At 41.5% G+C, this 27,106-nt stretch overlaps 1 protein-coding gene across 14 annotated transcripts in view; it reads left to right on the forward strand.

Moving 5' to 3' along the window:
* The window catches only part of LYPD6B (LY6/PLAUR domain containing 6B), a 31,030-nt gene extending 7,073 nt beyond the window's left edge, over positions 1 to 23,957 (forward strand). For 3 of the 14 annotated variants that reach the window (XM_032445921.2, XM_015869229.3, XM_085552940.1), the window contains exons 2-5: positions 17,849 to 17,999; positions 19,118 to 19,216; positions 20,020 to 20,150; positions 21,098 to 23,957. In XM_032445921.2, coding sequence (XP_032301812.1) covers positions 17,885 to 17,999; positions 19,118 to 19,216; positions 20,020 to 20,150; positions 21,098 to 21,262 — 510 coding nt within the window. In that variant the 5' untranslated portion in view covers positions 17,849 to 17,884 and the 3' untranslated portion in view covers positions 21,263 to 23,957. The other 11 variants (XM_085552938.1, XM_032445920.2, XM_085552936.1 and 8 more) reach the window with 8 other exon arrangements.
* The last annotated feature ends 3,149 nt before the right edge of the window (positions 23,958 to 27,106 follow it).

A 27,106-nucleotide genomic window follows, 5' to 3' on the forward strand; every position in this document is an offset into this window, starting at 1 on the left:
CAGCAGGCTTTCTGGGATTGGAGCGAGGATGATTTAAAAACATATGTGGGTATTTACACTCCAGATGAAATTACGTTTTTTTAAATTGACATTTGCTTGTGTGCCGTACACGGGCACCAGCCCTGAAGGTAAGGAGATGCTGCATGGATGTGTGGAGCCTGAGCCTCAGATTCTGCAGTGGCTTTCCAGCAGCAGGTAACAGCCAGGAGGGATGCTGCAAAGGGAACTCTGAGCTTCTGGCTTTCTGCACCTGACTTGGATCATGCCAGCACTGTATTTGCTGTCTTAAGGATATTACCACAATAAAACACCTTAATGTTCATCTTAACATAATAAAGGAATGCACTTCTTACAATAAAATATGACTAGACCTGCAGAGGAAATAATAGTCTCTAAATTAACTTCAGACAAAGGCAAACTGTACCTCCTGTTGCACAGTGTCAGCTTTCACATTGCACATGCTAAAAGCACCAATGAACGTTTTTAAGAGGGTTTTTTTTCCCCTTTTTAAATTAACAGGTTAGAAAAAAATTTAAGACAGTTTTGAGAATCAATCTGTCATCATTTGTCTGCTCAAGAATGCATGCAATGTTTTAGATATAAGGGAAAAGGAGAGAAAAAGCATAAGGAGAGGCTTTTGTTGAATGACGTTGGTCTTCTTTGGAGTTCTTGTTTGTTTTTCTGCTCGTTAAGCTCCTGACATTGAAACAGGCTTGAAAAGGCTGATAGCTACAACATCAGGTGTAGATTTAGGTATGTCATCAGGTCTAGCCATATAATACATATTGAAGTTTATTTTTACAGCAGAAACTAGTGTTGGAAAGCATTGCTTTTCTTCTGTATTTCTCCTGACTTCGGAGTGCAGCACTCAGTATAGCTGCAGAAGGTTTGTGCAATAGATGATGTGCATGTTTTCATCTTAATTGTTGAAAATCTCTTTGTATTCTTGTAGCACTTTCGAAAATCAGTTTCTGTTCTTTTAGGCTGTAGCAACAATACTGTGGTGACTCACAGCTTCTTGTTAGAAAGTGCACAGGGCTGGAAGGTATCGAGTAATGGAACTGAAATCTATTCTTGAGGATCAAACTGCTTGGTGTACAGTAGAGTGTTCTTATTGAAGGACAGCAACGATAGACCCCAATACGACAGGGACAGAGGAGAGGTAATAGAAGGAACAGCATAGGAAGATGTGAATGATAGCAGTGAGAAAATGAAAAGCTATTTGTCTTTAGAAATGGATGTTGCAGATGTAGGTGTTTTCAGATTACGTGGGTCACTGCATCCTTACTTGCACTTGGTGAAGTTGTTCTGTTAGTCAGGCTGTGTTTTACATAGTTGATGCTTTTATCACTGTAAAAAAAAAAAAAAACAAGCAAATATTTATTCCTATTGCTCATGACTGAGAGCAGTGCTGCTTTGGGAAGGAGGCTGTTCCCAAACATTCTAAAACCAAAGCAGTATTTCCCCAGCGGTTCATCCTTAACAAGGCAGTACAGAACTGTGGCAAGAATCTTTCATTTTCATCTGTTTATTTGGCTATATCTTGTTAGATCTCTTCTTCGTAGAACCATTGGGCACGGCAGCTGGGAGGGAAGGTTCATGGGACAGAGCCAAACTCCAGTGGGTAATGAAATGTAAGCGGTTCTGGTATGGTTCACACACATGTAAATGCGCTGTGTTTCAGTGCAGGCTGTCTTGTCGTTTGCTTTTGTTCTGACTTGTTCTCTCCAGCTGTGAGTTCATAGTCACCCACCGCCTTGGTTTCCTCATCATTTGTTTCCTTCTGATTCTTACAAGTTGCTGATGATTTATATCATCTCCCTCATATCAAGGGAGATTCATCTTCATTTAGTTTAAATGCCTAAGAATATCCCTATTGTTTCTTCCACTTTCTTTGGACTCCGGATTTATGTAAAGGAGCTGACATCCTCAGAAAGGAATCTCAACTGTAATTCTGTGCCAGTCTACTCCATAGGAAGTGGTTTTGGTGTGTTGTTTGCTTGTATCCCACCTCATTATTAATATTATTATTATTACAATTACTGGAACTGCTACATTCTTGAATTCTTGCATATTAACTTCTTTCTAAAGGTCCTATTCAGAACTTTCTGCTTATTTTAAGCATAGGTATATTTGTACTTTAAATCACTTTTAGATGGTAACTTTAGAGCTTTCCAACCCTTGCTGTAGGAATACCTCCTTTACTCTTGATTGATGTAATGTAAAACGAAGTTTTCTGTGGCAGCCCAAGCTCAATCTGACTAATGGCATTTGTGGTGCTGTTTCCTTTCTCCCATTTTATGCCTTTTCCTTCCATCGTCTTTTGCTTTAGGTATGCTCTTCTGCTGGAAATGTTGGCTAAGGAAGGGGGATGGAGTCTTTGGGTTGCTTTTATTTGGGTAAGTTTGATTGTGGGTGAAGACTAGAAGTAATGGCCACGCTCACAGCTTCTGAGCATACAGCTGCTTTGTTTCGGTCTCTTTCATCAAGAAGTGGACTAAAGGAGCACAGTGCCAGAAGGGACCTTGCAACCCCCACCTGCTCAGGCTGCCCAGCACCTATCTGCAGCCTTAGGCACCTCCAGGGATGGGGCACCCAGGGCTCCAGGCAGCAGAACCACAACCTACATCTCCCCTCTTTTACTTTAAAGCTGTGCCCCCTTTATCCTTTCCTTGCTTCTGCTTTCTTGTCTTACTTGCCTGAATAGCTTGTATGCTTTCTTGCACATAGACTAATGACAATAACCATGCTCAGCAACCACGTCTCCAGTATAATCAGGTGAGAATCAGCAGTCTGGGCCTCACAGAGCTGTTTGTTTGAGCCCAGCAACACAACCTGCCATAAATCTGCAGCCATAACCCTGCAGGCTTTAGCACAGTGCAATTTGCATCCATCTGTGTCTAGCATTTATATCACCGAGGTGTCTCAAGGCAGGCAGACCTGCTGAGTATTTATTGATCTATTACCAAAGCATGTGAGGAATGCGAGCCAGCTCGCTAGGAACCAGCTCCAAACAGCAGGCAGGGCACTGAGTTTATTTTCAGACTCACTGCTTTGGGGGGTGAAGCTCAGAGGTAGCATTCTGACCACATTGCACACTAACCATGTTGTCTTCTCTTGCGTGTCCCTGTGCAGTGTTTGCACAGGCATTTACACAGCTGCAAAGCAAACAGCCCCAAAATGTAAGGCGCACACCTTTCCTGGGTGTGCTGTGACTGGGGATGCTGCAGGGGCATCAGTCTGCCTGCGTTGGTTGTGCTGAGGTGTGCTTTGTTCCATTTTGCTTTGTTAGGTGGCACAAAGCAAGATGCATTTGGTGTTAGCACACAAAGGGTGAAAAAAAAGGGGAGAGGGGGGAAGAGGATTAAAAAAATCCCGAAAAGGGTCAATACCTTTGCAGGGTTTGTTTCTGAAGAGGAATCTGTAACAAGTCAGAGCAGCTGGTTTTCAGTAGTAGCTGTGCAGTAGAAGTTTATGGCTTTTGAAACTGGTGAGTTGTAGGAGGAATTACATCTGCACTGTCTCAGTATAGCAAGAAAGTAAGTACTATGTCTGTGTCTTGAATACTATCTTGATGGTATAATGAAAAAGGAAAAAAGCCTTTGACCTTAAGACCTGTCTCTTATGTGTTCTGCCAACCCAAACCAGCAGGGTTCCCACCTCATCCCTGGAAGCAGGGATGGGGCAATAGGAAAAATGCAAGTGCTGCCACCCACCATCACCCAGAGAAGCTGTTCTGATTCGCGGTGCTACGTGTCCTGTTTGCTGTCTCTACAGAAATTACAAAGATGACAGCAAAAGGTCATGTGAAAACGAATGCAGTTTCTCGCTTTGCATGTGAATGCTCTGCCAGCAGTGAGCTGTTAGGAACCTTGAGAAGTTTCCCCCACCCTTGTGGGTGGCACAGAGCTACGTCAGGCGTTCCTAGTGTCCTTATCACCCCCTCGATGTGCTGGTTGATGTTGGTAGCATGCCTCTATAATGACAAGTGTTGAAAGGAAGGTGAAGAAGCAGAATAAATGGTTTGCAAAGCTTGTGATCTTTTTCTTATCCAATTTGCAAGTTATGCAGATCTCCTGTTGTCGCACCTTGTATTTGTGACTCAGAAGGGTGTGGATGCAGGTAACCTTCTCTTGGCTCAAGTAGCACTTGCTTTCTAGTCAAGAAAATATGCCTAATAAAGCTTTCACTTACATTGCAGTAGTCTGCCTTTGTACTGCCAAGGCTGCCCTCATTCTTATTTATAACAGTTGTCAGCAGTGGAATGATAATGACAATTTTTCCTTTTTTCTCTTTATTGTGCTGGTGCAGCAGTGTCTTCATATCAGCTATAGTAAATCTTCAAGATAAAGAAGTAATAATCATGTACATCCAGTATCAACATGAAATTTATGCAGATGACTCAGAGCATAAAGTCTGGCCCATGTAGTTATCCCTGTGTAATGAACGTATCTAGTGGTTGGAACCAGTATTTTACCTGAAGAATAAGCAGCTTTAAATAATCTCTGATATTTATTAGATGAAACTTCTGCTTAATTTATCACCTGTGTAATTTTGTGTCACAAAGCCCTGGCTTTTCTCAGGGAAAATCAAACTCTAACTAGTTTTAGCCTTTGCTTAGCTTGTGGTACCATCACATTAATGAAGCACGAAAGCAAAACCAAATGCACGTGGACAAAAATGCATCCATTAAATATACACATTTGTTCCTGCTGGCCTTATAGATGTTCAGGAAAAGGTGAAGAGAGTTTTGCTGAAAGATTGTTTTAGGAACTGTTTGACCTTTGTCTGTTCCCAGCAATATTTAACTTGAGAGTGGAAAAATCACTTTTCTGCATATTAAAAGCAGGTATTTCATTAAAACCCTGTCATGATGTCAGAAAATGCAAACATGTGCCTATCTATTTGTTTTAGATGGTGTGGATGGAGTTCAGAGGAGGTGAACAAGGATGACCAAAGCAGAAGATACCTTCTATAAGAGATTCTTGGAAGAGCCAACTGTGAGAATCACAACCAAACTGTAACCAAAGAGGGAGCACAGAGTGTTTTTATCAAATAAAAAGTAAGGAGTAGAGGTGAATATTTCAGGGAGCAGGGGAGAGCGTGGTCTTGAAAGGCTCAAATAATGAGAAAAATAAGATTTTAAAGGAGGAGGCTTTTTAGACTGAATATTAGGATTTATTTCCAATTACGTCCGTGAATGCAGATGGGGAGTGCATTGCTGAAGGTGGTGACTTAATGGTTGGCATTTCAAGGATAAGTTTTGTGGATGCCCCATCCCATCTCTGGAGGCATTTGAAGCCAGGCTGGATGTTGCTCTGGGCAGCCTGGTTTGGTGGCTGGTGACCCTGCACATAGCAGTGCATTGAAATGAGATGATTATTGTGGTCCTTTTCAACCCAGGCCATTCTTTGATTCTAAGTAAAAGCTCTGTAGAGCACCTTTAGTTCTTTTCTTGCTTGGCGCAGAGTGCTGCAGCGATCTTTGCTTGCTATATGTTAAACTTCAGATTTGTTATTACTTCTTTTTATGTGAGATATCAGCAGTTGCATCGAGATAAAATTGGAGGGCTGCCTTTTAAAGCAGTTGAAATGGGGTATCAACAAAAGATGATTTCTTTACAGTTCAGACATGGGCAGAGATCAGTGCCTGCAGCTTCACTCCTCTCTTGGAAGGCTGCAGGCTGCCAGGAGACCTCCCCTCAAAGCTCAACCAACTGAGCCACCTCAGCTGCTCCTCTGTAGCTGTGCCCTCTGTTCCCTTGTCCTTTTTAAGTGTCCTCCTGTGCAGCCACTTAGGAGACATGCAGGAGAGAACCATTCCAAGCTATGTCTGTTCCAGGCAGCTTTCTGAGCCCTGGAGGTATTCAGGATACAAAGCCGGAGAGCTTTCACATAGATGGGATACTTAAGCTGTGTGTATAATTAAGATGGGATTATTTTTTTCATCACTCCACCCCTCTTTTCCCTTCCCCACTCTTCTAAGCCTTTGAAGCAAGGCCAGCCTTTATGGCGTGTCTGTCATATTTCTCCTGTTTCTGGAGCCCTTCCAGTGTTGGAGATTCCTGACAAGTTACAGGATTGTATCAGATAGGGCCTGTGAGGTGATCCTGTTGGCACAATCTGCTCTTCTCCGTGTCACCAGCATAAAGCAGAGGCTCACCCAGTCTCCAAGCTGAAAGATGGAACCTAAAATTGCTGGGATCCCTGTGTCCCTCAGCTGAGTATGTGTGAATATCCCATTGGAATGTGCCTGGAAGGGTGCAGGAAGTGTTTCAGCTTTCTCTTGATGCTGTACTGAAGCTGTCAGACACTCTCGGTGTGTTATAGCTGAGACAAGCTAAGAAAGATCCCACTTTTAAAATTAAGTTGTTTGTAAAGAGCAGCCATATGAATAGAGGAAGAAACTCATACTGGCTTTGGCACAGTTTTACACCAGCACTAAGCTCTGGGCAGCTACAAAAGCAAAGCACACTGCCCTAACTGGAAACGTATACAAGTATTGGTAGATGTGGATCCCTGTGTTCACCAGTTGGGCACTTTTCCTCCTATTCTGAATGGTTTGTTAGATTTTCAGCTATGCCTGAAGTTTCAGGTTTGTGTTTCAACAGACTCACTAACTTTGCAACTAATTGTAAAATTGAATTCAGGTCTATATGAGCACAATATTGATGGCTGTCAATAAATTGCAAAATTGGGTCTGTCTTTTCCAGCTCTTAAACTGGCATTATGTTCATCTGTCCTTGTTCAATTTATTACCAAATGCTTAGTTCAGTGATTTCTTGTGTGTTCTTAGGTCTTACCATGAATAACTTCAAAAAATACAATTTTCCTGATCTTTTGTCTTTGGATTAAATTCTGGAGAGGACAGTGTGACCATTAGTGCAACAATCAATTGCTTTTAGTTATCAGTTACTCTGGTTGCTTTCAGTGAGCTGTTCTTGGTTCAGCTCACCTGATCCCTAAACCTTTGTGCATAAGCCAGGCGTGTTAACTTTTGACCTCATTTTGGCTGACAGTAGCAACCATCAGCAGCTGGAGAACTTTATCTTTCCACAACACTTTATAGTGCCTACGTACTGCCTGATAAGAGCTGGAGGAATTTGGCCCCTGCTGCAGCATCGCTTCGCTGTGTTCAGTGTGAAATTGTTTTGCGGGGATAAAAAACCACTGAGGTTTCCACTCATGGCAAAGGTTACAGAGAGGTAGTTTTGCTCTGAGTTTGCTATGTACCCTGAACAGAAAGCAGAGAATCTTCTATAGTCTCTTCTTGACCTGAATGGTTTCTTTTTTTGTTGTCTTTTTTGCCTAAAAATGCCCCCACTCTGCTTCTGGTTATTTGTTGCTGTGGTGCAGCTGGCTGTGCTTTTTGGTTCCTTGGAATGGGCTAATGAGTGTTAAACTGGGAATTGTATTTGTTAAGGATTGTGCTCTAATCTGCAGCTGAACAGATTTTGCTGTGAAGAGGTTTCATCTCCAGCACTGACACGTTCGTGGAGGATGAATGTTTGTTACACGTTATTGCTTTGCTAGTTAGGGGGAAGTCATCGCTGTAACCTTGTTTTTGAATGTTGTGAATCGCTCTTGTGCTTCTGTGTAAGATGTGGCACTGGCACACGGTTTGCACGGGCAGTGTGAAGATATTGTCACCTGCTTGTGCACATGGTGAGCCCAGCAGCTGGCAGGTCGTTTTTAGAAGCAGACAGGAGGACACTCACTGAGGTCTGTCCTGGGGCTGCCATCCACATGTGTGCGCCTCTTTAGGTCTGCTGTCAGTGTTTTCCCAACTACATCCTTGAAGTCATCCGACTGTGTTTGTAACCTGCAATCCACTTTTCAAGGAAATGGTACAAATTAAAGGTCAGGCACAGACACAAACATTTCTTACAGTGGAATTACAGGATGAAGCGAGTGGGGTGATGCTCTGCTAGACTTAGAACTGCAGAACATCAAAGAGGGAATTCACGCTGGTGTGGCAAGTGAGGAAGTGACATATAGATGATAATTGCAAGTCAGCATTATGCTCTAAGGCATTTGAGTTGGAGCCTCTTGCACTCAGTTGTACATCAGCAGACCTGAGCAGATGAGCAGTTTCTCCCTAGGACCAGGAGGATTTGAGAGTTATTCATCAGTTAACCATTTTCTGAATGCTTGTTGTTGTATTTAACCTGTAATCACGTTTTGCATTTAAAGCCTCTCACACTGTATCTTCCTGATATGTTCGGTGGAAGGTGGTTTTGGAAAACAACCAAAGCAAACAAAACCAGGGGGCACTGGAGAAATCTGCCAACAGGTATCACCAGAGCTTATTGCAATGTCTTGTCCTTCCTTGATGTGGAAGGAGGGAAGTGCTCTTTGCTTTTCTGTTCTGTATTTTTCTGGGCAGAATTGAGAATTAGTTGAATTCTGCTGGATTACCAGCAGGCTGGTGATGAGACTTTGTTACTGCTTGTTGGTGCTGCTGTGTCACCCTGCTTGGGGAGTTAAACCCACAGAACATCAACAGTAGGCTTAAGTGTGCTTGAAATATGCATTTATTAACTGGAGGAGTGTGTGTTGGGAATATTATAAGTAGACAGCAATAATTATCCAAATGAAGACTGTGCGTGTTTCTTTAATTAGGTGATCAGTACTTAAGTAACCAAGGGTTTTGAAGAGAGAATGGAGGTTGGGTGGGGAAAGTAGTGTCTGTTTTGCAGCGTGCTCTGTCTTGGTCTGCATTCAGAGAATTTAGCTTTCTGTCTCAGCTACTGATTTACTGTCTTAAACAAACACAACCACCTTTTATAGACTCTAATGAGTTGATGTGGTCAAATGGCCTATTTAATTTTGATTAAGACCACATTTTTTAAGGTCAGGGTTTGTACCTGTAATACAGGCAGTAGTTATTATCAGTACTGTTGAATATTCAGTTACTTTTTGATCCTTAAGTAGGACATACAACTGCATGTATAATTACAGCTGTTCCTACCATTCCATCAGATGTAGCAGCTGCACGTTATGAGGCTTCTGTTTACTGGACAGTGCTGGGGGTTGGAGACATTTCCCTCTTATTTTAAGCTGTATTGCCTTCTGCATCTGCTTCTTCATGGACACTGTTATATGTCTTAGATAAAGTATACAGATATTGCTTGAAAAGACCACATTTGAGACTCTCGATGGTACAGCATCCCTTTATGCTGATGATATAAGTGGTTAAAGCATTGGCTTAGAGTGGTCCAGGAGATTTGTCTCTTTTTCCCACTGCTGCCTTGGAATGCCTGGAGCCCATTCAGAACTGCAGCAAGAGAGCTCTCTTGCTTCAAAAGACTGTTGAACTTCTTTTTTCCTGTAGTAAAGTTTATTGCTTCCTGTCTGTTTGCCTGCTATTAAGGAAGGGTAGCTTGCCACCTGTTGTGTAACTTAATTCTGTAGAATTCTTCAGTTTATCCTTTGGGCACTAAAATTCTCTTATTTCATCTCACTTTCTGCCTTCTCAGCCAGCGGACTTGTCCTGGCCCTTCTGTCTGTGTTTTCCTTTTACTTGTCCTGATTGAGTTTACTGTTGCAGCCCATTCTCCATTTCTTTTCCCTGCTTGCCTTCATTCTCAACACCTAACCTCTATTTATCAGTGCAGTGATGATAAAGAGTCTGAAAGGATGTTCTTTTTGAGTCTTTCCACGTTTGAAGGGTTTAATGCAGTTCGTATGTAGCACAGGCACAAAACGTTGCTCCAGACTGACACTTGGAACAGAAGATCTGAGTTTGAAAATGCTTCATTTTCTGTTCTTTTGTTTACACGTGGCTGTAAGTCCTTGAAGTGGGGGGTTTAATTCCTGTTTGTGTCAATTTCTTCATAATCCGTGCATGGATGGTGTTTAGGAGTGATGGAGTGGAAGTAATAAGCTACCAGCTTCCCTCTGAAAGCCTTTATTCCTCCACTGATGTTCACAGAACGTGTTCTGAGGATGTGCAAGTAGGATCTATGATTTCTGGCAGACCTCTAAAGAGAGATATTTCTAATCTGTGGATAACTGATGAATTTCATGACCTACAATGCGAAAAGCATTGGGATAGTTCTTGTTAGGAGAGTGTTTTTCATATTGCTGTTTATTTTCTTACTAGTGTTTGATAGTGGTTTAGTTTTCTTTAGTGGTGTTTTTTTCCTTACTTCTGGTGCCCTCTTTTCCAACTTAGCGAGCACTAGTTCAGTAATGACTTATCTGCCTAAAATACGCTTAAGGTTACACAAAGGATATTCTGAGTAACCTTATGAAAAAGCACATGGGGCCTTTGATGGTGAGGAGTTAGAATGTGAGCTCCCACACACAAAAGGAGTACGATTTCTGCTTTCCCTGGTGAATTGCTTTCTGTTTAGAGGGGAATAGTAGCAAGGCAAGTTTTCACCTGTGTTCATTTATATGGATAGCTTACTGAAATGGCATCCTGGAGTTCTTGGAGCTGCCCTGTACAGTAGGAGAAGCACAATAAGGAGAAACAGCTACAGTAAACTACTTATTCAGCCTTTATGTTGAATTGTTTGTTTTGAAGGACAGCATGCAAACACCACATGGTTTGCTTGTAGTATGTGATGTTTTCTAGCTATAGGCTTTATCAGTAACCACATGGGTTAGTTTGCTGCAATGGAAGTAGGACAGTCTGTCTGCTCTGAAAAGGAGAGTTACCAGCCAAAAAAACAAAGCAACTAGTTTGGCACTTCAGCTGATGTTCAGCCCACCCATCCCAGCTCATCAATCTCTGAAGAAACCACTGATGAGATTTCAGATGACACAGAAACTGGCACTTGCTCCTAGAAAACAATATTTACTTGTGCGGCTTTTACCCAGAGCTGCCTTGGCTGCCAGGGATTTATTGCTGTCAGGAAAGTGAGAATTTTTTCTGCTTGTAGTGCGTTTCTGTTTAGCGCTGCTGTTGATTTGTGAGCAGGAGAAGAAGGAAACAGAAGAACTGTCAACTTTAATTTGTGGAATTCAATCTTGAGCACTACACTGCGGGCGATGTATAGAGTAAATAAATCTCCCCACCCACAGGCATTCATACTGCTGCTTGTGACTGCACTTTCAGTGTGTTTAAGAATGTCTTTTGGGCAGATAAATGCAGAGGCAGAGTGTGCACGTGGTGTCTATTGTTCTTCTAATTGGATGAAAGCTATCGGTTAGGTCAGATTAGAAATCATGTCCTGGCTTACGCAGTGATGGGTTTCCATTTCAAGAGCATGGATGTTTACAGCAAAACTGGACAAAAATTAACGATTTTCAATTAATTTTGATTATATATTACCACATTTCATAGAATCACGGAATGGTAGGGGTTGGAAGGGACCTCTGGAGATCATGTGGTCAAACCCCCCGGTATTTTAACTACTAATGCTTAGTACCCAGTTGTGCTGGGAGACGTGGAAGCTCTGTGCTCTTTCTGGAGAAATTTGAGCCTTAGAGGAAGAGAACAGCATTTGGATTTTGCAGTTGAAGGTATGGCATGTATGTCAACATGGCTTTTGTGAAGCTGTGAAAAGGAGCTCTTTCTGTATGTGTTGTCCCTCCCTTTGAAATGAGAGCAAATCATTCCTCTCTTGCTGCAGCAGAAAGCTGGCTGGGGCTGTTCAGGTAACAAATTGTGCCAAATGCTCTCGTGGGTAATAGTTCTCATCTAGTAAAAACTGGGATCTGCTTCTTGCTGCTTTCAGCTGCATGGATTAGAGGTGATGACTGGAAGCAAATGCCATTTTTATGCTAGGTCAGACAGGAGGGGTCAGCAGTTTGTTAAGCCCAGTTCATTGAAAGCATTTCAGAACAAACAAATGACTCTTAATTCTTTTTGTGATTGAATCTGCCTAAGGAATTTAAACATGCTTTGTTAGTAGCCTTAGAAAAATGAAGCCTTGTTCTCCTCACCGTGCTTCATCTCTTGCTTTTGCAGAGTTCACATACCCTGGGCGTGTTATCCAAGTTAACCTTTAAGACGATGCTGTAAAACGTGTGTAGATATATTCTGTCATGTACGTTAATGTTTTCCTAAAAGACACCATTGCCAGCTTCTCAGCTCACTCTTTGGTGGCAAATTGTAGGAGCCCTGCAAACAGACAACCTTGTCTCAGAAGTGAGATTCTCCTCTTATCCATTAGTGGCTGTATCTCTAGTAGAAAGAAATGAATCTATCCAAAAGGAAAATCCTTACTTTCTATCAAGACGTGTTTCAACTGTCCACTGCTTTAGAGCGAAGTAGCATGAGACATGAGAGGAAAAGCTGGGAGAATATGCACAATTTGAGCTTATCTGCTGAAAATGACATCGGAAAGACTGTTCTGCACGAGATGTTATGTCGGCTTGTGTAGGGCAAGGCAGAGTAATGGCAATTACTCAACTACTTCATTGGTTCTCAGCGACTGCGAGGATCAGCCTCAGTGATGCGGAAGAGAGGGGATTCAGTGCACAAAGCATTGTCCTGAAGTGTAATCAGTGACACTGTGATTAATTCTCTGTTCCAAACTAGTTATGGTACAATGATAATGTTATGGTACAACGATAGCAACGTTATATGTGATGTGTGACACTGAGCTGCAGTGCAGGTTTGCGGGCAATACAATTCCAGGCCTTAATTGGAGAGCTGCTTCAATTGTATTCTGTGTTCACTTGACAGCAGTCAGAATTTCCCTCTTTCCCTGCCTGCAGCACATTTGCAATGAAAATTGGTCCTTTTAGGAGATGGAAAGATCATGTAGGCCACGACAGTACAACCTGCAAAAGATTTCTGCTTTCAAAGTTACATTTTTTCAATAAAGAGTTCCTCAAAAATGAAACGTCTGAGCTCTTGAAATGAATCCAGGTGCTGTCGACGTGTTGCTTAGCAGGGATGCAGTGCTGGCTGACAGCAGTGTGCTGCAAGGGGAGCATGAATGTCACCTGGGGAGAAATGGTGCCAGTTCATTTTCTCAGCTGCTGTAATTTGTGTAGGGAGAGAAATCTCCTTGCTGCAAACACATTGTGTACAAACACAGGTTTCTTTGTGGTGAGTTCAATGTGAAGACAGACAGCTTGTTCTTCACAACTGACTTTTAAACTTGCCCTGTGCCCCGAAAGAAGGAAGTCAAGGTTGGCAGCAGTGAACTTAGTGCACGTTGGGTTGGGATAAAGAAGGTTTAAGCATTCTTTCCAGGTTTATGAGCTCAGCTGCTGTGTAGCTTAAATCTTAGCTCTAAAATACTCTGAGCGCGGAGCTTGTGAAAAATGTCTTTGTGATGCAGAAGCTGCCTTCTAATTTCCTTGCTCCCACAGTGCCTTCTTAGGTTCAGGCAGATGATGATGATGAGTCTCAGATTTGACACAGGACTACATCCAAACCAACTTTTCTCCAAGCAAATTCTTTCTTTGCAAATCTCAATTTGAACTTTTAGTTTGAAAGGGAGGATGGTATTTGTTTCCCTAATGGAAGTCAAGCAGGTTGCTATTTCTATTGCGTAGAATGGTTTGTGCTTTATTGCCTGGAACAGCAGGTGTAACATTTAGGCATGTATTACTGGGTACATGGCACATAGTTTGTGATAGAATTATGAGAAGTTCTGGGTAGGAAAAATGCAGAATGATATTGTCATATGTAGGAAGTTTGTGTGTATGTAAGATGCAAGTAGTTTTAAAACAAATGCAGATTAATCCTTTCATCTGAATTTTCTGCAAGGCAAGTAAAAGCATTGCCTATTCCCCTTCTCTCTAGAGTAGTATTAAGTTCCCATTTCCAGTCTTGCACAGGTGGGAGAGAGATTTAAAACCATTTCATGTGTGATATAAAGAAGTTGTTACAAGCTTAAGTGTAAAACTTACGGTTATCCACAGCTTTGACAAAGTGCAGTTGTTAGAGGAAATTCTATACCCATGGAAGGGAATAGGAAATGTATGTCTCCTTAATGGATTTTTAGGTAGAACAAATTACTTCTCAAAGATGATCAGGGATTCTGAACATTAAAATGAATGTCAGTGCTCAGAACTACTCTTTCCTGAGCAGTTTTGGCTATGAAAGGAAAGAGGTGTCAGACGAATTATAAAGCAGTTTTCACCCCATGGATCTTTCTTGTGAGAGCTTAAAACAAATGCATGTGTTATCCTTGGGAATGCTTCACTTCTGTGGTATGGCTGAGGTTTATCACATTGATCATTTCCAAAGCCATTGTTGTTGCCCATACTGTGTCAGTACTCAGACACCTACATGTCTCAGTGTTTGCATCACTACCCACCATGCCAGCACTATACCCCCAACAAAGTGGTGTTGTCATTACCACGTCTGCATTTTGTTTTTATAAGACCTTAGATAAAGAACTCTATAATTTTTTGTAACTAAGCCCAATTTTAATTCCAGGCACGGTTAAGTGTTAGTGTGGGTGAAGATAAAGAAATGAGGTTAAAAATGGTCTTGATGGCATAAATCCTATTCAGTCAGCGCTATTAGTTGCAGTTATGTGTCAGTGCAATACAAAAACTTTTCCTTTGTTATTCTGTACTAATGGTAACGTGCTGTAAGGAAAAGAGAAACATCTGTTTATTAAATAAGAAAGGGTAGAACTCGTATAATGGTTTTACTTTGCACGTAGTATTATTATATAATATACTATACGTATCATATAATACATAGTAGTATTTTGGGGCTTCTTAGTCTTTCAAAACACTTCCTTATTCCCCCCTTTTAAAACGTACTTTAAGTAAGCTCGTTTATTTCCCACAGAAAATGAAGCTTTTCTCTTATGCTCCTCATTTATTTATTCACTCTCTGAGTTTTGAAGTTTGGTAAATACTGCTTTACAAATCAAATTACATTGATCTCTAGAGGAAAGGACGTGAGAATGGCAGCACTGCTGGAGGAAACAGGGAAGATCAGGAGCTATTTTTTTCCCTTTACATAAGTGAAAATGTCAGTTTTACCTTTCTGACTTGATGTAGGGAACACCTGATGATGTCAGGTATTGGCTGTAATGCTTTCAGCCCTTACCATACATACCTTTCTGCCTATGTATTTCCAGCTCTCATGTCCTGAAGTGGTATTTAATAAGCTTTATGGAAGCATTTGCAATTATCTAATAGCACCTGAAAATTGCTTACTAAATGACAGGAGGAAGTTTCATTTGCGTTCCATATCTGTTGTTAAATCTGCTAATCCTCCATAGCCTCTGCCAGGAAAAACAATGTAGACAGACCTGAATTTTATTAAAATTAGAACCTGAGCACATTGCTTCCTATTCTTCCCTTACACACCGTCAAATAAATCCCCTGCAATCTGTCGATTCAGCCATTATCCTCATGATTTTCTTGAATGCCTTAGTTATCAGTTCCTTACAGAACACTCATTCACAGCCCTTACCTCTTGGGTTACCTCCCCTTGCCCTGTGAATGCTATCTCCAGTTTTTCTCCTGTTTATATAAGTTAATCTTCCACAGAGTGACAGGTTTTGGTTTTTTTCCTTTCATTAATGAGAATTCCTAATTGTACCTAATGAAGTGTTTGCTCATACTGTTAGAATAATATTATATGAGAGCACAGTTGAGATAAGAGACCCTGAAGAAAAATAAGCATTTTAAAGATTCTGGACGAGATAACAAAGCTGCTTTTTTTTTTTGCCAATATTTTCCTATTTTATTTGAAAATGGCTTCTGGCACAGCTGTGTAACCAGGACTATTTCAAACGCCATCCATTATTTATTGGCCTGGTTAGCAAACAAGGACACCTTTGAGTAGGGCAAATGGTGAGGTCAGTTTACGGTGCTTTATGCCAGCTGAGGACGAGCTTTTTTTGTTGGTCTTTTTCTCTAAAATTTTCCATTTGGCGTGAGCTGCTCTGGGGAAAGCAATAGGAACTTGGGGAGGGGAGCAGGAGGGAGCTTGAGTTTATGGAAAGCTGGCACAAGAGGAATTGTGCCTTTGATTTGCTCCCCAGGTGCATCAGATCAGGTTGCAGACCAGGCTGCCCATAAAGGCAGTTCCTCCTCACCCCAGTAGAAACTACAAAAAATGTAGTTGAAGAGAGAAATTGTAACAACTGTTATGTGCTGAAATGGCTCAGCACTGTATCTTGCTACAGAGTGAATCTGAGAGGATTAAATGCTGTCCAACTGCCTGAAATACACTGAAATTTCCAACTCAATTGGAAGTGGCTTGCTAATTTATAAGTTACTTGCTTGTGATGTTCAAAAAACACCAGCATAGCCTGTATTGAAAGGAAACTTAGGGAGGGTGACAGCGTTAAGAGGGTCAGAAGAAATTTTTCTCATGCTCGTGGCAGCCTGTAGGCGTTAAGGACCTTAAACTGCCCTATAAGTAAATAAGTACCATCCTTGTGGGGTAAGAACGTGAAGACAAGGTTTCTAACAGTGATTATTATCATGGAAAGAATGATTCTATAGAAAATATGCTTATCATGGAATCACCAAGGTTGGAAAAGTCCTCCACCATCATCCATCATCCACGATCATCCATCAGAAGGGGCAATAAAAGCAAAGTGTATGTGTAAAAATGTGTTAGTGAGATAAGAGTGTTATAAACTGTTTCAGTAAGAAACGAGCTGTGGGGGACCTGCTTACTTCATAGTTGGCTAATAATCTCTAATCTAGATTCTGATCGTGGCCTTTGCTATTTTAGGTTTTCTTGTTGTTGCTTAATGCTTCTATTTTGGTCGTAGCATGTGTTAACGGATTTGATATGTATCTCCAGAGTGTGAAATGTATGTTCAACTGGTGTAGGCTGGGCCCACCCAGGTAATTGCCTGCAAAGTACCTTACAAAAAAAGTACACTAGTCCTCATGGAAGAGCTGTGCAGTCCTATTGCTTCTCCAGTTAGTCTTATTTCTCTTATGTAACATTGGGCTAATGCAGGAGGGAAGCAATCTGTATGTCTGTATTAGGATAGCACTTGAAAGGGCAGAGCAATATGATGTAGTGCATAGAATCATTAAGAACTCTAGGATCACAAAGTCCAAGCCCTGTATGGGCACTGGCCTGGGCCCCCATCTTGAACTGTTTGCCCTTTTTAGAGAGATGCTCTTTTGTTTGTTCTGATTCAGATGCAGTACAAATGGGTGGTAATCTTTACGTCAGGGTTGCAGGAATTACTGAATGAATTCAGCTGGCATCTCAAAGCAATGTATCTGGTTTAGCAGGAGCCTCCGCTCAGTCTTGCTTCTCCTGCTGGGAGTTTGCATGGGCTGAGTGCTATTTAATAATGATTCTACTTCATAATAATGAAACTGGGTCCTGTGTCACTACTTTTTTATCACACGTGTGCATGAGTATATCTAAATATCAAACTGACCCAAAAGTGAATAGATTAGTTCTTCTTCTACACTCATGATGGATAATGCCAAACAATATGTTTATGATTCAGATGGTGTCCCTTACCTGAAGTCAATAGAGATACGCTGATCTGTATCAGTAAAGGAACTGGATGGGCTAAATCTTGGATTCTAGGCTGTTCGTGTTCAAACCAACATTTGTCTGCATTGTGTTGTCTTTAGTGGCGCTGTAATCCTGTCTTATTCAAGTAGAATGTAAAGGATCTCTGTTTTGGTGTTGATTTTCAGGAATGATTACAAAGCATCTGTAAGACTGACTTTGCTTAGAAGGACAAGTAGATTAAACAAGCAGTATTCTTGAATTTGTGGAAATTTAAGCACTTTGTGCAGGATCTTGGCCAGCAGAAGGCAGTAACTGCTCAGCTTTGAGTTGCTGTTAACGAGGTATGCTTGCTTGCTTTAGCCATTTTCACAATGTAGATCTACGGGCTGAACTTTCAAGGTTTCAGAATTAATTTACTGTTAATGTGCTGTTGTTTATGATTCCCCATAAGTAATATTTTCCCATTCTTTCCTAGGCCTCAGTCTTTTACTTCTCACGTACCATATTCAGCATGCTGCTGTTCTATCACTTGCTGGTTGGAGCCTTTCTTCCACTCGTCCTCTTTTCAGGGAATTGGGTTTCAGCAAAGAACATCAACTTTTACAATGTGAGACCTCCACTAGACCGTAAGTAGACGGTTCTGTTTTTCTTGCATGTGCATTAGTAACAGTATTTTAGTTAATTTCCATATGCTTTCAGCAATTTGTTTCTTAACTGTTTTTCCTCTTTAAACACGAAGAATTAGATTTTTAAAGCAAAACTTTTTGCTTCTCAACCAAGAGCAGTTTGTTTCAAAGGTTTGTGTTGCCTGATAGGAAACAAACTGTTGAATGCAGCACTAAACTAAAGAGTTTACCATGGCAATAGCTTTTACATTTCTAATGTTTTCCATGATATTTTTCTGCCTCTGAAGCATCTCCCTGCAGACGACATTATGCGGTAGATTTCTCGTAAATACAGAACAGGTGTCTTTTGTCTTTAATGTTGTTGGGTTTTTGGTAAGGGGAAGAATAGGTGTGCAGCATGCAATTAATTCAAGCTGAAGGTAATTAAAAACGTTGTGAGACCTGTGAATCCGGTTGTTGCTAATAGCATCATACTTTCGCCTCTTATCTAACATCAGAAGTATTTTACCCCTTCACTTAAGAGAAGATTTTCCTGATGATAAAACCTGATACAGTATAGGTGCACATAGGGAACCGTGCTTCTTAAGTTCATTTTTATATATGTATGTAATGTAAATAAGCTTTTCAAATAGTCCTCCTGATCCCTTTGTTGAAGGGAAAAGATTCTCCAAAGTTGGAGATCAAGACCAGAAGCAGGTTTTGAAGGAGTAGATTTTGCATCAAAGGAATGTAGATGGGTTGTGTATCTGCACCAACATACAGTTGGATGTACTACAATGTGTACGTATATACATGTAAATATATACAAGGTGTTCTCTCTTTACTGCTTTTCCCACCGGTGCTTAAAAGGTATTCTGGGTTGTGAGAGACTGAAAAGAGGAGGAAATGTTTTAAAGATCAAGCAAAGCAAAAGCAGTTAAAAGCTTTCAGCAAAATTTGTGTCATAAGATGCATTTATCTAACAGTGAACTATCACTGAGAAGATGCACATGTATGTAACATGTTTGTGTATGTGTGTGCAAGCACTTAAAATACTACTTTAAACATTTGATTTATGGTTGTTTTATTGGTGTTTGTTATTTGTTTTGTAAACTTATTGTATTTTAATACTTTCAAAGCCACTCCATTTCCAAACAGTTTTAAGTGCTTTACCTGTGATAATGCAGTGGACAATTACAACTGCAACAGATGGGCTGAAGATCGGTGGTGTCCTGAAAGTAAGTGTTTCTGCACTAAGGACTTTCTTCCTACACACTTCAACTTGTTTCTCCCTGACTCAGCCATCTTGTTGAAGTCTAACTGAATAGGATTAACATACCAACACAGTGATGTTGATGCCCTCAATTATGTTATTAGTGAGTCTGAGTCATATGATTTTTGCTGAGCTTAATATTCTGACCGTTGCAGAGTACAAAGCAACACTGCAAAAATTAATATGTATATATAGAAATAGACATGTGTGTGTGTACTTTCTGGGAATTAATTGTAAGGGTGTTATCAAAAAAACCTTGAGAATTGCCTTTGTGGCCTTATCTCCTTCTCTTTGGATAACATCCCAAGGTGTGGCGGTCGTGGTGGTGACTCTGCTTGTGACAATCAAGACCTGAATGATTGGGCAACATACTTGTATGAGAGAATGATAGATACGTAGAAAAGAATGGAAATATGTTTCCTCATTTTTCTTCACAGTGGTGGTCACGGTGGGAAAGGGAAAGAAATGAGCCAGAGGAATGAAGGAAATGTCTGAAACAAAGAAGAAAACAATGTGCTGCAAAAAAAGAGTAGAAAATGAAAGATTAATGTGTAGCCTGTAGTACAAATATGTAGTTTAAATGCTAGAAGTTTTTCTGGAGGCTTGAAGGATCAGTGAGATTTCCTCACTAATTAATTTCTTGCTAAGCGGTATTCTGAGTGAGTTGAAAAATGGCTTTATACGTCTTGCTAAATGCTGAGAAGTTTTTGAGCCCTGTAGAGGAGTTCACACTGTCTGAAAATGAACGTTTAAACATTTGTTTTGTAGGTGCGCAGTACTGTCTGACAGTTCATCTCTTCACAGACCATGGGAAGAGTACATCGGTCACCAAAAAGTGCGCGACTGGGGATGAATGCCATTTTGTGGGCTGCCATCATCACAGGGAAAGCGGTCACACAGTAAGCGCTACTTCTTACATAGGAGAAGCACGTTGGCTTTAAGGGTTCAATTTCAGCAGCTGTTTTACCTGCAGAGCTGAAGAGCACGTGCCAACATCTGTTCTACAGTACTTCACAATTGAAATCCAGTTTCACCAATAGAAGCATGACTATCCTTTTCCTCCTACTTTCCTATGTGCGTGACTGTGTGATGGGGTGTAATAAGCAATTCTAAAGTAGCACCTGATGGCAGAAATCTAGAAGAGGCAAAAAGTGATTTTTCTGTAGCATAAAACCTGCTGGGAGTTTGAAAGTTGCTATTTACAGACCCATGAAGCCAACCTTGAAAAGCAAGGCAATGCTCCCCAGCAGCCACCATATTAATACAGTCACTGATTAAGGGCTGTAACCTGGGTGTCTTATTTCTTATAAGGGTATTTCCAGTCTCAAGTCTTGCAGTTACTGTCGTGTTCCATATTTCACTTCATTAAACTCTTGCAGTTTGTCCAGTTTCCTTCTTGCCTTAGGAGACTTTCAGTGACATTGTCATGTTGTGCAAAACATTCTGTTTTGATATCTGGAGATATTTTTATGATCTTCCTCTTAAAATTCTTCACAACTCTGTGAATAGACTTAAGCTCATTTTCTATCCTGTGTGATTTATTTTTTAATTAATATGAGCTGCTAAATGATTTTGGGGATGGAAGTCAGTCTAACCTTCCATGTTTTTGCAAAGGAGCTGTTTATCATAGCATAGTTATTGGGCTGGGTGGTGAATTACTCTGGGGAAGCTGTGGTGTGTAGTTTGGAGGAGGAGCTGTAACACCAGTGCTGCATCTGCTGCCTTGGGTCTGGCTGCTGGGTAACATATTCAGTTTATTATCCTCTGCAGTCATCTTGCAGATCGTGCATCTCTAGAAGCCGCTGCTGAATTGCCCTGTGTGCAGTGATTTCCTTTTTCTCAACAGGAATGTGTTTCTTGCTGTGAAGGCATGATTTGCAATGTGGAGATCCCAACCAATCACACAAACGCGGTACTTGCTGTGCTGCATGCACGGAGGACGTCGGATGGCAGCCGGCGGACGGTCAGCATTGCAGTGCTTGTGTCAGTCATGGCAATTGCATTGTCGTGATGCAGCATCCTCCCTTTGCATTGCTTGCCTTTGTGGGCCCTTGGAACATGTAAGGAGCTCAATATGCTCAAGGAGAAACCACCAAGACTTCTTGATTACATAAAATGTGAGAGGACAGTGGGAAGACATATATATCATGCAGTCCTTGGGTGTTCTAATGAAGATATTTCAAATGGTCCACAGTATTTAAAGAAGAAAAACAAGATGTACACACAGAAAAAGCACAGCAGGAAACCCAGTGGTGACTGAGAAGTGAGGCAGAATCAAGTTGTTATGATGGTTTTATGATGAAAATGCATGTATGGTTTGTGTGTGTTTGATCAAAGAAAGGAGGTTTCTGTAGGCAATCAGGTGAGTTAAAGGGGAGCTCTCGGTGGACCATGTGCCAATTTGTGTTGTAATGGAAACTGCTTCTAAGCTGTTTATCACTGTGCCTAACACTATGAATAACACGGGCTGTAAGCTGCATGTAAGCTTATAATTAGGTATGGTTTTCATGGAGAACTCATATGAAAGAAGTTCGACCTGGTGTAGGGAACCTGCTTTGGCAGGGGGGTTGGACTCGGTGATCTCTAGAGGTCCCTTCCAACCCCTACAAATCTGTGATTCTGTTTTGATCAAAGCTGTCATTTCTATGGGAAATAAAATAATACCTTATGCCTTTCTTTCCTATAGAATGTCTCACACTGGGATAACAAAACAGTATGAAGTTAGGTAGAGTTTCTATCTGAAAAGGATGAACTGATGGAGCACCTAACTCAGAATTCCTTACTGCCCTCAGAGGCAGGATTTTCTTGCAGTAGAGTCCCACCTCGTGTGCTCACCACAGCTTCTGAGTCCTTTTTGTTATGTTAACATGGCAGTAATGCCACACATTTCAAATTGTGGCTACAGTCAAGCAGTTACTTCATCATAAAAGCGGCATATGGGCCCTTTTACAAATAAGGAGAGAACTCTGCCATGTTCTCTCTTGATTTGCAGAAGATTCTCCCAGGAATGTTGCTCTCCTCAATGGATCAGAAGTCAGCAACTGGATATCCTAGGCCTCTGGACGTAACTTTATATAGCACTTGAAAATTTGGGGCCAAGCTCTTTTTTTTTTTTGCAGTATTATGGTGATTAATGTGGTTCAAATAAACAGCTTTGACTATTTGAATCCTGGTCATGCAGATGACAGTTCTTCAGTCAGATGAACAGCTACAGATACAGCAGTGACATGTACTGGAACCTTTGTTTCCTTCTGTGTTGCTTGTGATGCAGACCAGCACTCCCAGGCTGCTCCAGTGAGCTCCCACTCCTAACAACCCTGCAGCTGGAGCTGCATAGGCTGTCCTGAGTACAGTCCACAATAAGTCAGGCGTGCAGTTACTTCATTAATGCTCTACCTTATTTATGTTCTTTGCACTGCAAACTCACAGGCCAGCAGGTACTTGATTTCAGGTTGTTGTCAGGATAGTTTGATATGATCCTAAATCTAATAAATTTCAGCTGCTCCTGTTTGCCAAATTGTGTTTCTTCAAACTCTTCCTTCTCCAGCAACCCAATATTCCAGCACAGCTAAGGGTTTCACTGTTCACAGGTTGCCCAAGGAGGCTGTGGATGCCCCATCCCTGCAGGCATTCAAGGCCAGGCTGGATGTGGCTCTGGGCAGCCTGGGCTGCTGGTTGGTGACCCTGCACACAGCAGGGAGTTGGAACCAGGTTGTTGCTGTGGTCCTTTTCAACCCACACCAATCTGTGATTCTATGATTTCACCCAACAAGGTTGGAGAATTGCATTATGTTTCTTTCTTTTTGTAAATAAAATTGTGATTCATTTATGAGTATATCTCTGTGATTGTTCTGATCTTTTCTAGTGGCTCAGCCAAAATGAGAGGGGTTGAAAGGTACAACAGATTGTTGCAGTGTCTTTTGGAGATGAGGTTTCTTAAAAGCTTTGCTTTACCAAGAGATTCAGAAGTGATCTCTAAAATACTCAAGTAACCCTAGAAATTGGGGGTTTTAAACATTAACATTGGCTGAGGTCACTGGGCCATCCAACATGCCAAGCTGCCAAGGATGATTTTTGGACACGTTTCCTTTGTTCAAAGATCATCCCTGGGTAGCAACACAGCATTAATCTTGGGCTCAGACATACCTACAGGCATAGTTAGAATTGACGTTTAGTGATGAAAAACATGTTTTTTGCTGTGTGACCCACAGGGTTTGCAAACTTTTCTCCCATGGTAAAACCACCCCAGATTTGCTCTGTGCTCCTCAGGGAGTCTCTCAGTTGTGTGTGATGTTTGGGACCATGGATCTTTTCCTGGTTTTGTCATTGAACATCAGGTACTTCCATAATGTTGTTTCTGTGAGCAATTATGGCAATCATAATGAGGCATTAAAGTGCTCTGTAGACTTACATTGAGTTTACCGTAAATACTTGCTCTGCAAATGCCATTTTGGAGCATTCAGGAGTGCCAGGAAGCCCCTGGAAAGCAGCCCAGGGGGTGGGCTCTGGCACAGAGAAATGACTTTCAGGTTCTCTGCAGCTGCCAAAAGGCCGTGGGGATGTGTGTGTATCTCTGCTCATCTTTGTCTTGGCTGAACTGATTTTTTTTATTCTCTTTGTCACACTGAAAAGATAAGGAATGTGCACATAATATATGCATTTGCTGAAGAATCGCCTATAAAATAAAATAAAGAGTGCCAAAGTACTGTGCTTGGTTCTAACTGCCTTCTTTTTAACTCTTATAGACACAGCAGCCTGGGCTAATGAAGGGATTCTGTGTTGCTGAAGGTGTATTTTTTAGTGTATCAGTGTTCCAGTATCAGAATTCATTCTCAGTTTTGCTTCACATCCATGTGATGTGTTAATGCCTCAAGTAGCCATGCAGCTTTGGAAGTGCCATTTGGATAAGTGCTCATCTGTAAATGCATGTGCTGATACTTCTGGGTATACATCCAGCCTGCTGCATTCTCACTCATGGGACAGAGTAAGAATCCCACTTTTGTCCATGAATATGTCATATAAAGCATCTGATGCAGTTAAGGAGGAAAGATTAGGTGGTTTGATGACATGTGTGTATCGTGTTATTTGTTTAATGTTGTATGGGATGATCTATGGAAGACCCACCGGGCACATAGCAGGGAACAAGCAGCATTTCTTTTTTACTTCTGAAAAGTACTAAATAATTGGAAGAATGCAGCTTTAAAAGTATGGTTTTGTGGCATTTAAATGGAAATCAATTTTTGCCATGACTTACAATCAGAAAAGCATCAAAGAATGAAACATCCTTCTTGAGTGGCCCCAGCAGAACAACTGAAGTCTTGATGCAGGTTGCAGGCATGCAATCCAGTCATTTAAACAGGATCAAGTGCTCATTTCAGGTGTATAGAGCAAAAAATCAACAAAACCTCCAGTTATTTCAGAAGGCAAAGGTCTGCAGAACCACCTTCTGTGTCCTGAGCAAGGAAGGAGCCTTGTTGCAGTGCAGGGCATTGCAGTCTGTGCTGCTTGCAGGTGTCTCCAATTAAGAAAATGAGTCAGTCTCCATTCCTGTGCACCTGGTGACTCTATCCTGTGCTGGAGCACAGCAGTGTGCTTGGGCTCCTCGTGTCTCCTCCATTTTCAGACGTCAGCCTGCTGTGCTGCTCAGAGCAGAAGGTAGGAATGTGCTACTCGATGTGGGTATCGTGACTTGTTTTTTTTGCTTTGATTTCATGTTGATTTGCCAAGGTTGCTTCTAATGCTGTTGTTGGTATTATAGTAAGAAACTGTGGTTATTAACAGTGGGAAAACTGAGGATGGTGTTCAAATAATGGTTTGTACAAAGAGGTGATGTTGTTAAAGAGGGCTTGAAAGATCACAGGTCATTTGTATTTGGCCAAGTTATAGCACTTTTGAGGTTATTTTATCCTTGCTGTTTGCAGGGTGCTGCTCTAGAAGGTGGCTCATCTCACATGGGCTGCAGCCCCAGGCTTACTGCAAGCTGTAACTCCTCTGTCAGGCAGCCACGTGTTGGGTTTTGGTTGCAGTGTAAGAGATATGTTGAGGATGTGGTCCCCACGTTGCACATTAAGGATGTGGGATGAAGGATGAAAACCACTGTCCCTGAAGTGCTTCAGCACAGTTGGTGAACAGTCTGCAAAGGGATATAAAGTCTGTAAGTGCAGCACTGGAGGAGGATAAGAGCAAAGTCCAGTGTGAGGGCACAGCCAGGTGTTTTCAGATGGATCAGGTTTGTTGGTCTGACTTGTCTGCAGACAGCCGGTAAACATGTTTCAGTATATTCTTTATAGCAAAACACTTCTTGGTATCTTTTTAAGACATATGCAATTCTTCAGGTGGATCTGTTTTGCTTTTGTGAGAGCCATCAGGGCTGGGGGCTGACACCTGTGCTCATCGCAGAGTGCTGTGGGGGAAGGACAGTGGGGCATGGGTTTGCTGGAGTGAGTGAGGGAACTATGGGCAGGCATTGGGGAAGTGATCTTCAGCAAGGGCAGGGACAGCCCGGAATGTTTCCTATCTGAATTGCACCACGAGCCACCTTGCAGTGCAGCTGAGATGTTTTTCCAAGCACTCAGCAATTCTATCTGGCTCATGCTGATGGGCGTAGTGTCACTTGTGCACATCTGAGCAGTTATCTCACACTGACAGCTATTTTATTTCCTTCAGGGGCAAAACAGGTATTTATGTATAGAGATACTATATATATTTTTCTTTCTTTTTTCCTTTGATGAGTGCAGATGGAACCACCAGGAAATCAATCACTAAATACATTCTTCTTTGATGGACTGGTATTTCCAGTCCGATCTGCAGCTTGTTCCTTTCTGTTTGACTGCAGATAGAAAAGGAAATATTGCCGAAGAACCATATTATAGATAAATTCAGGAGATGTGGTTGGTAAATACTTGATTTTTCATGGCCTGTGAGGAATTTAAATACTCATGCATGTGTGTTTAGTGTGAATGAATGAGCTGCCCATTGAATGAATGCCCTCTGAAGGTGGTGGGAGTTGTACCACAGTGCCAGGTAGCATTGGGAGCTTAAGCAGTGTTCACCTGGTCACTGCTCACATGGAGAGATGGTGTGCAATTAGGTAATTATATTATTATTTGGAGTACATAATGGAAATGCACACACTGGTTTGCAGTAAGCTCTGCTAGAGATCACCCGTGGCGTGATAAATGGGAAGGGCTCAAGTCATTGGGTCTTTTCAAAAGGTTGGCTGCAGACAAGATACGTGCTCAATTAATTGTTCCTTGCAGCCAACACCATTAAAGTAAATGGGAGCAAGGAAGATGCCCACTGAGCTGTACTGGAGTCCAGTCTTGGATACCTGAGAGCAGAAAATGTGTTGTTCTGGCCAGTTAAGAGCTGTGTTGGAGGGGGCAGTTTTTGTGCAACTTGTTGGCTCGTGTTGGCAGCAAATCCAAATGTAGGAAGGTCTCACAGAGAACATCCTCATTAATGAGTTTTCCCTGCAGAAGCCCCAAAGTGGGACATGGTTCCTCCAGTCTGGAAAGGGGCCCGTGAAAGTTGTCAGTGAGAAGGAATTCCTGGAATGAGTGACTTTTCTCTTTGTTCTCGGCTCAAAGCAGAGTAGATCCTTTACAAAAGGGATTTTATTTTTAATGTTGGAAAGAAAATGATTTTACCTTAATGAAAAATGTGGAATCCTATTTGGGGTGTGAGGAGGAATTAGAGAAATCATTGCAAAATGTGGTTCTGTTGGTGGTTCCTTGTGTGCTATTAAATGGAGTTGGGATTTGTCCTGGGCAAGAAGCGGTGGAGAGAATAAATCTGTGTTCTTGTCCAAAAGAAATATGGGTATGCAAAACTTTCTCATGTATTTCTAGGTAAT

Source organism: Coturnix japonica, chromosome 7, assembly GCF_054131305.1.
Source record: "Coturnix japonica strain WE chromosome 7, WE-NBRP24, whole genome shotgun sequence".
In the NCBI taxonomy this organism is placed as follows: Eukaryota; Metazoa; Chordata; class Aves; order Galliformes; family Phasianidae; genus Coturnix; species Coturnix japonica.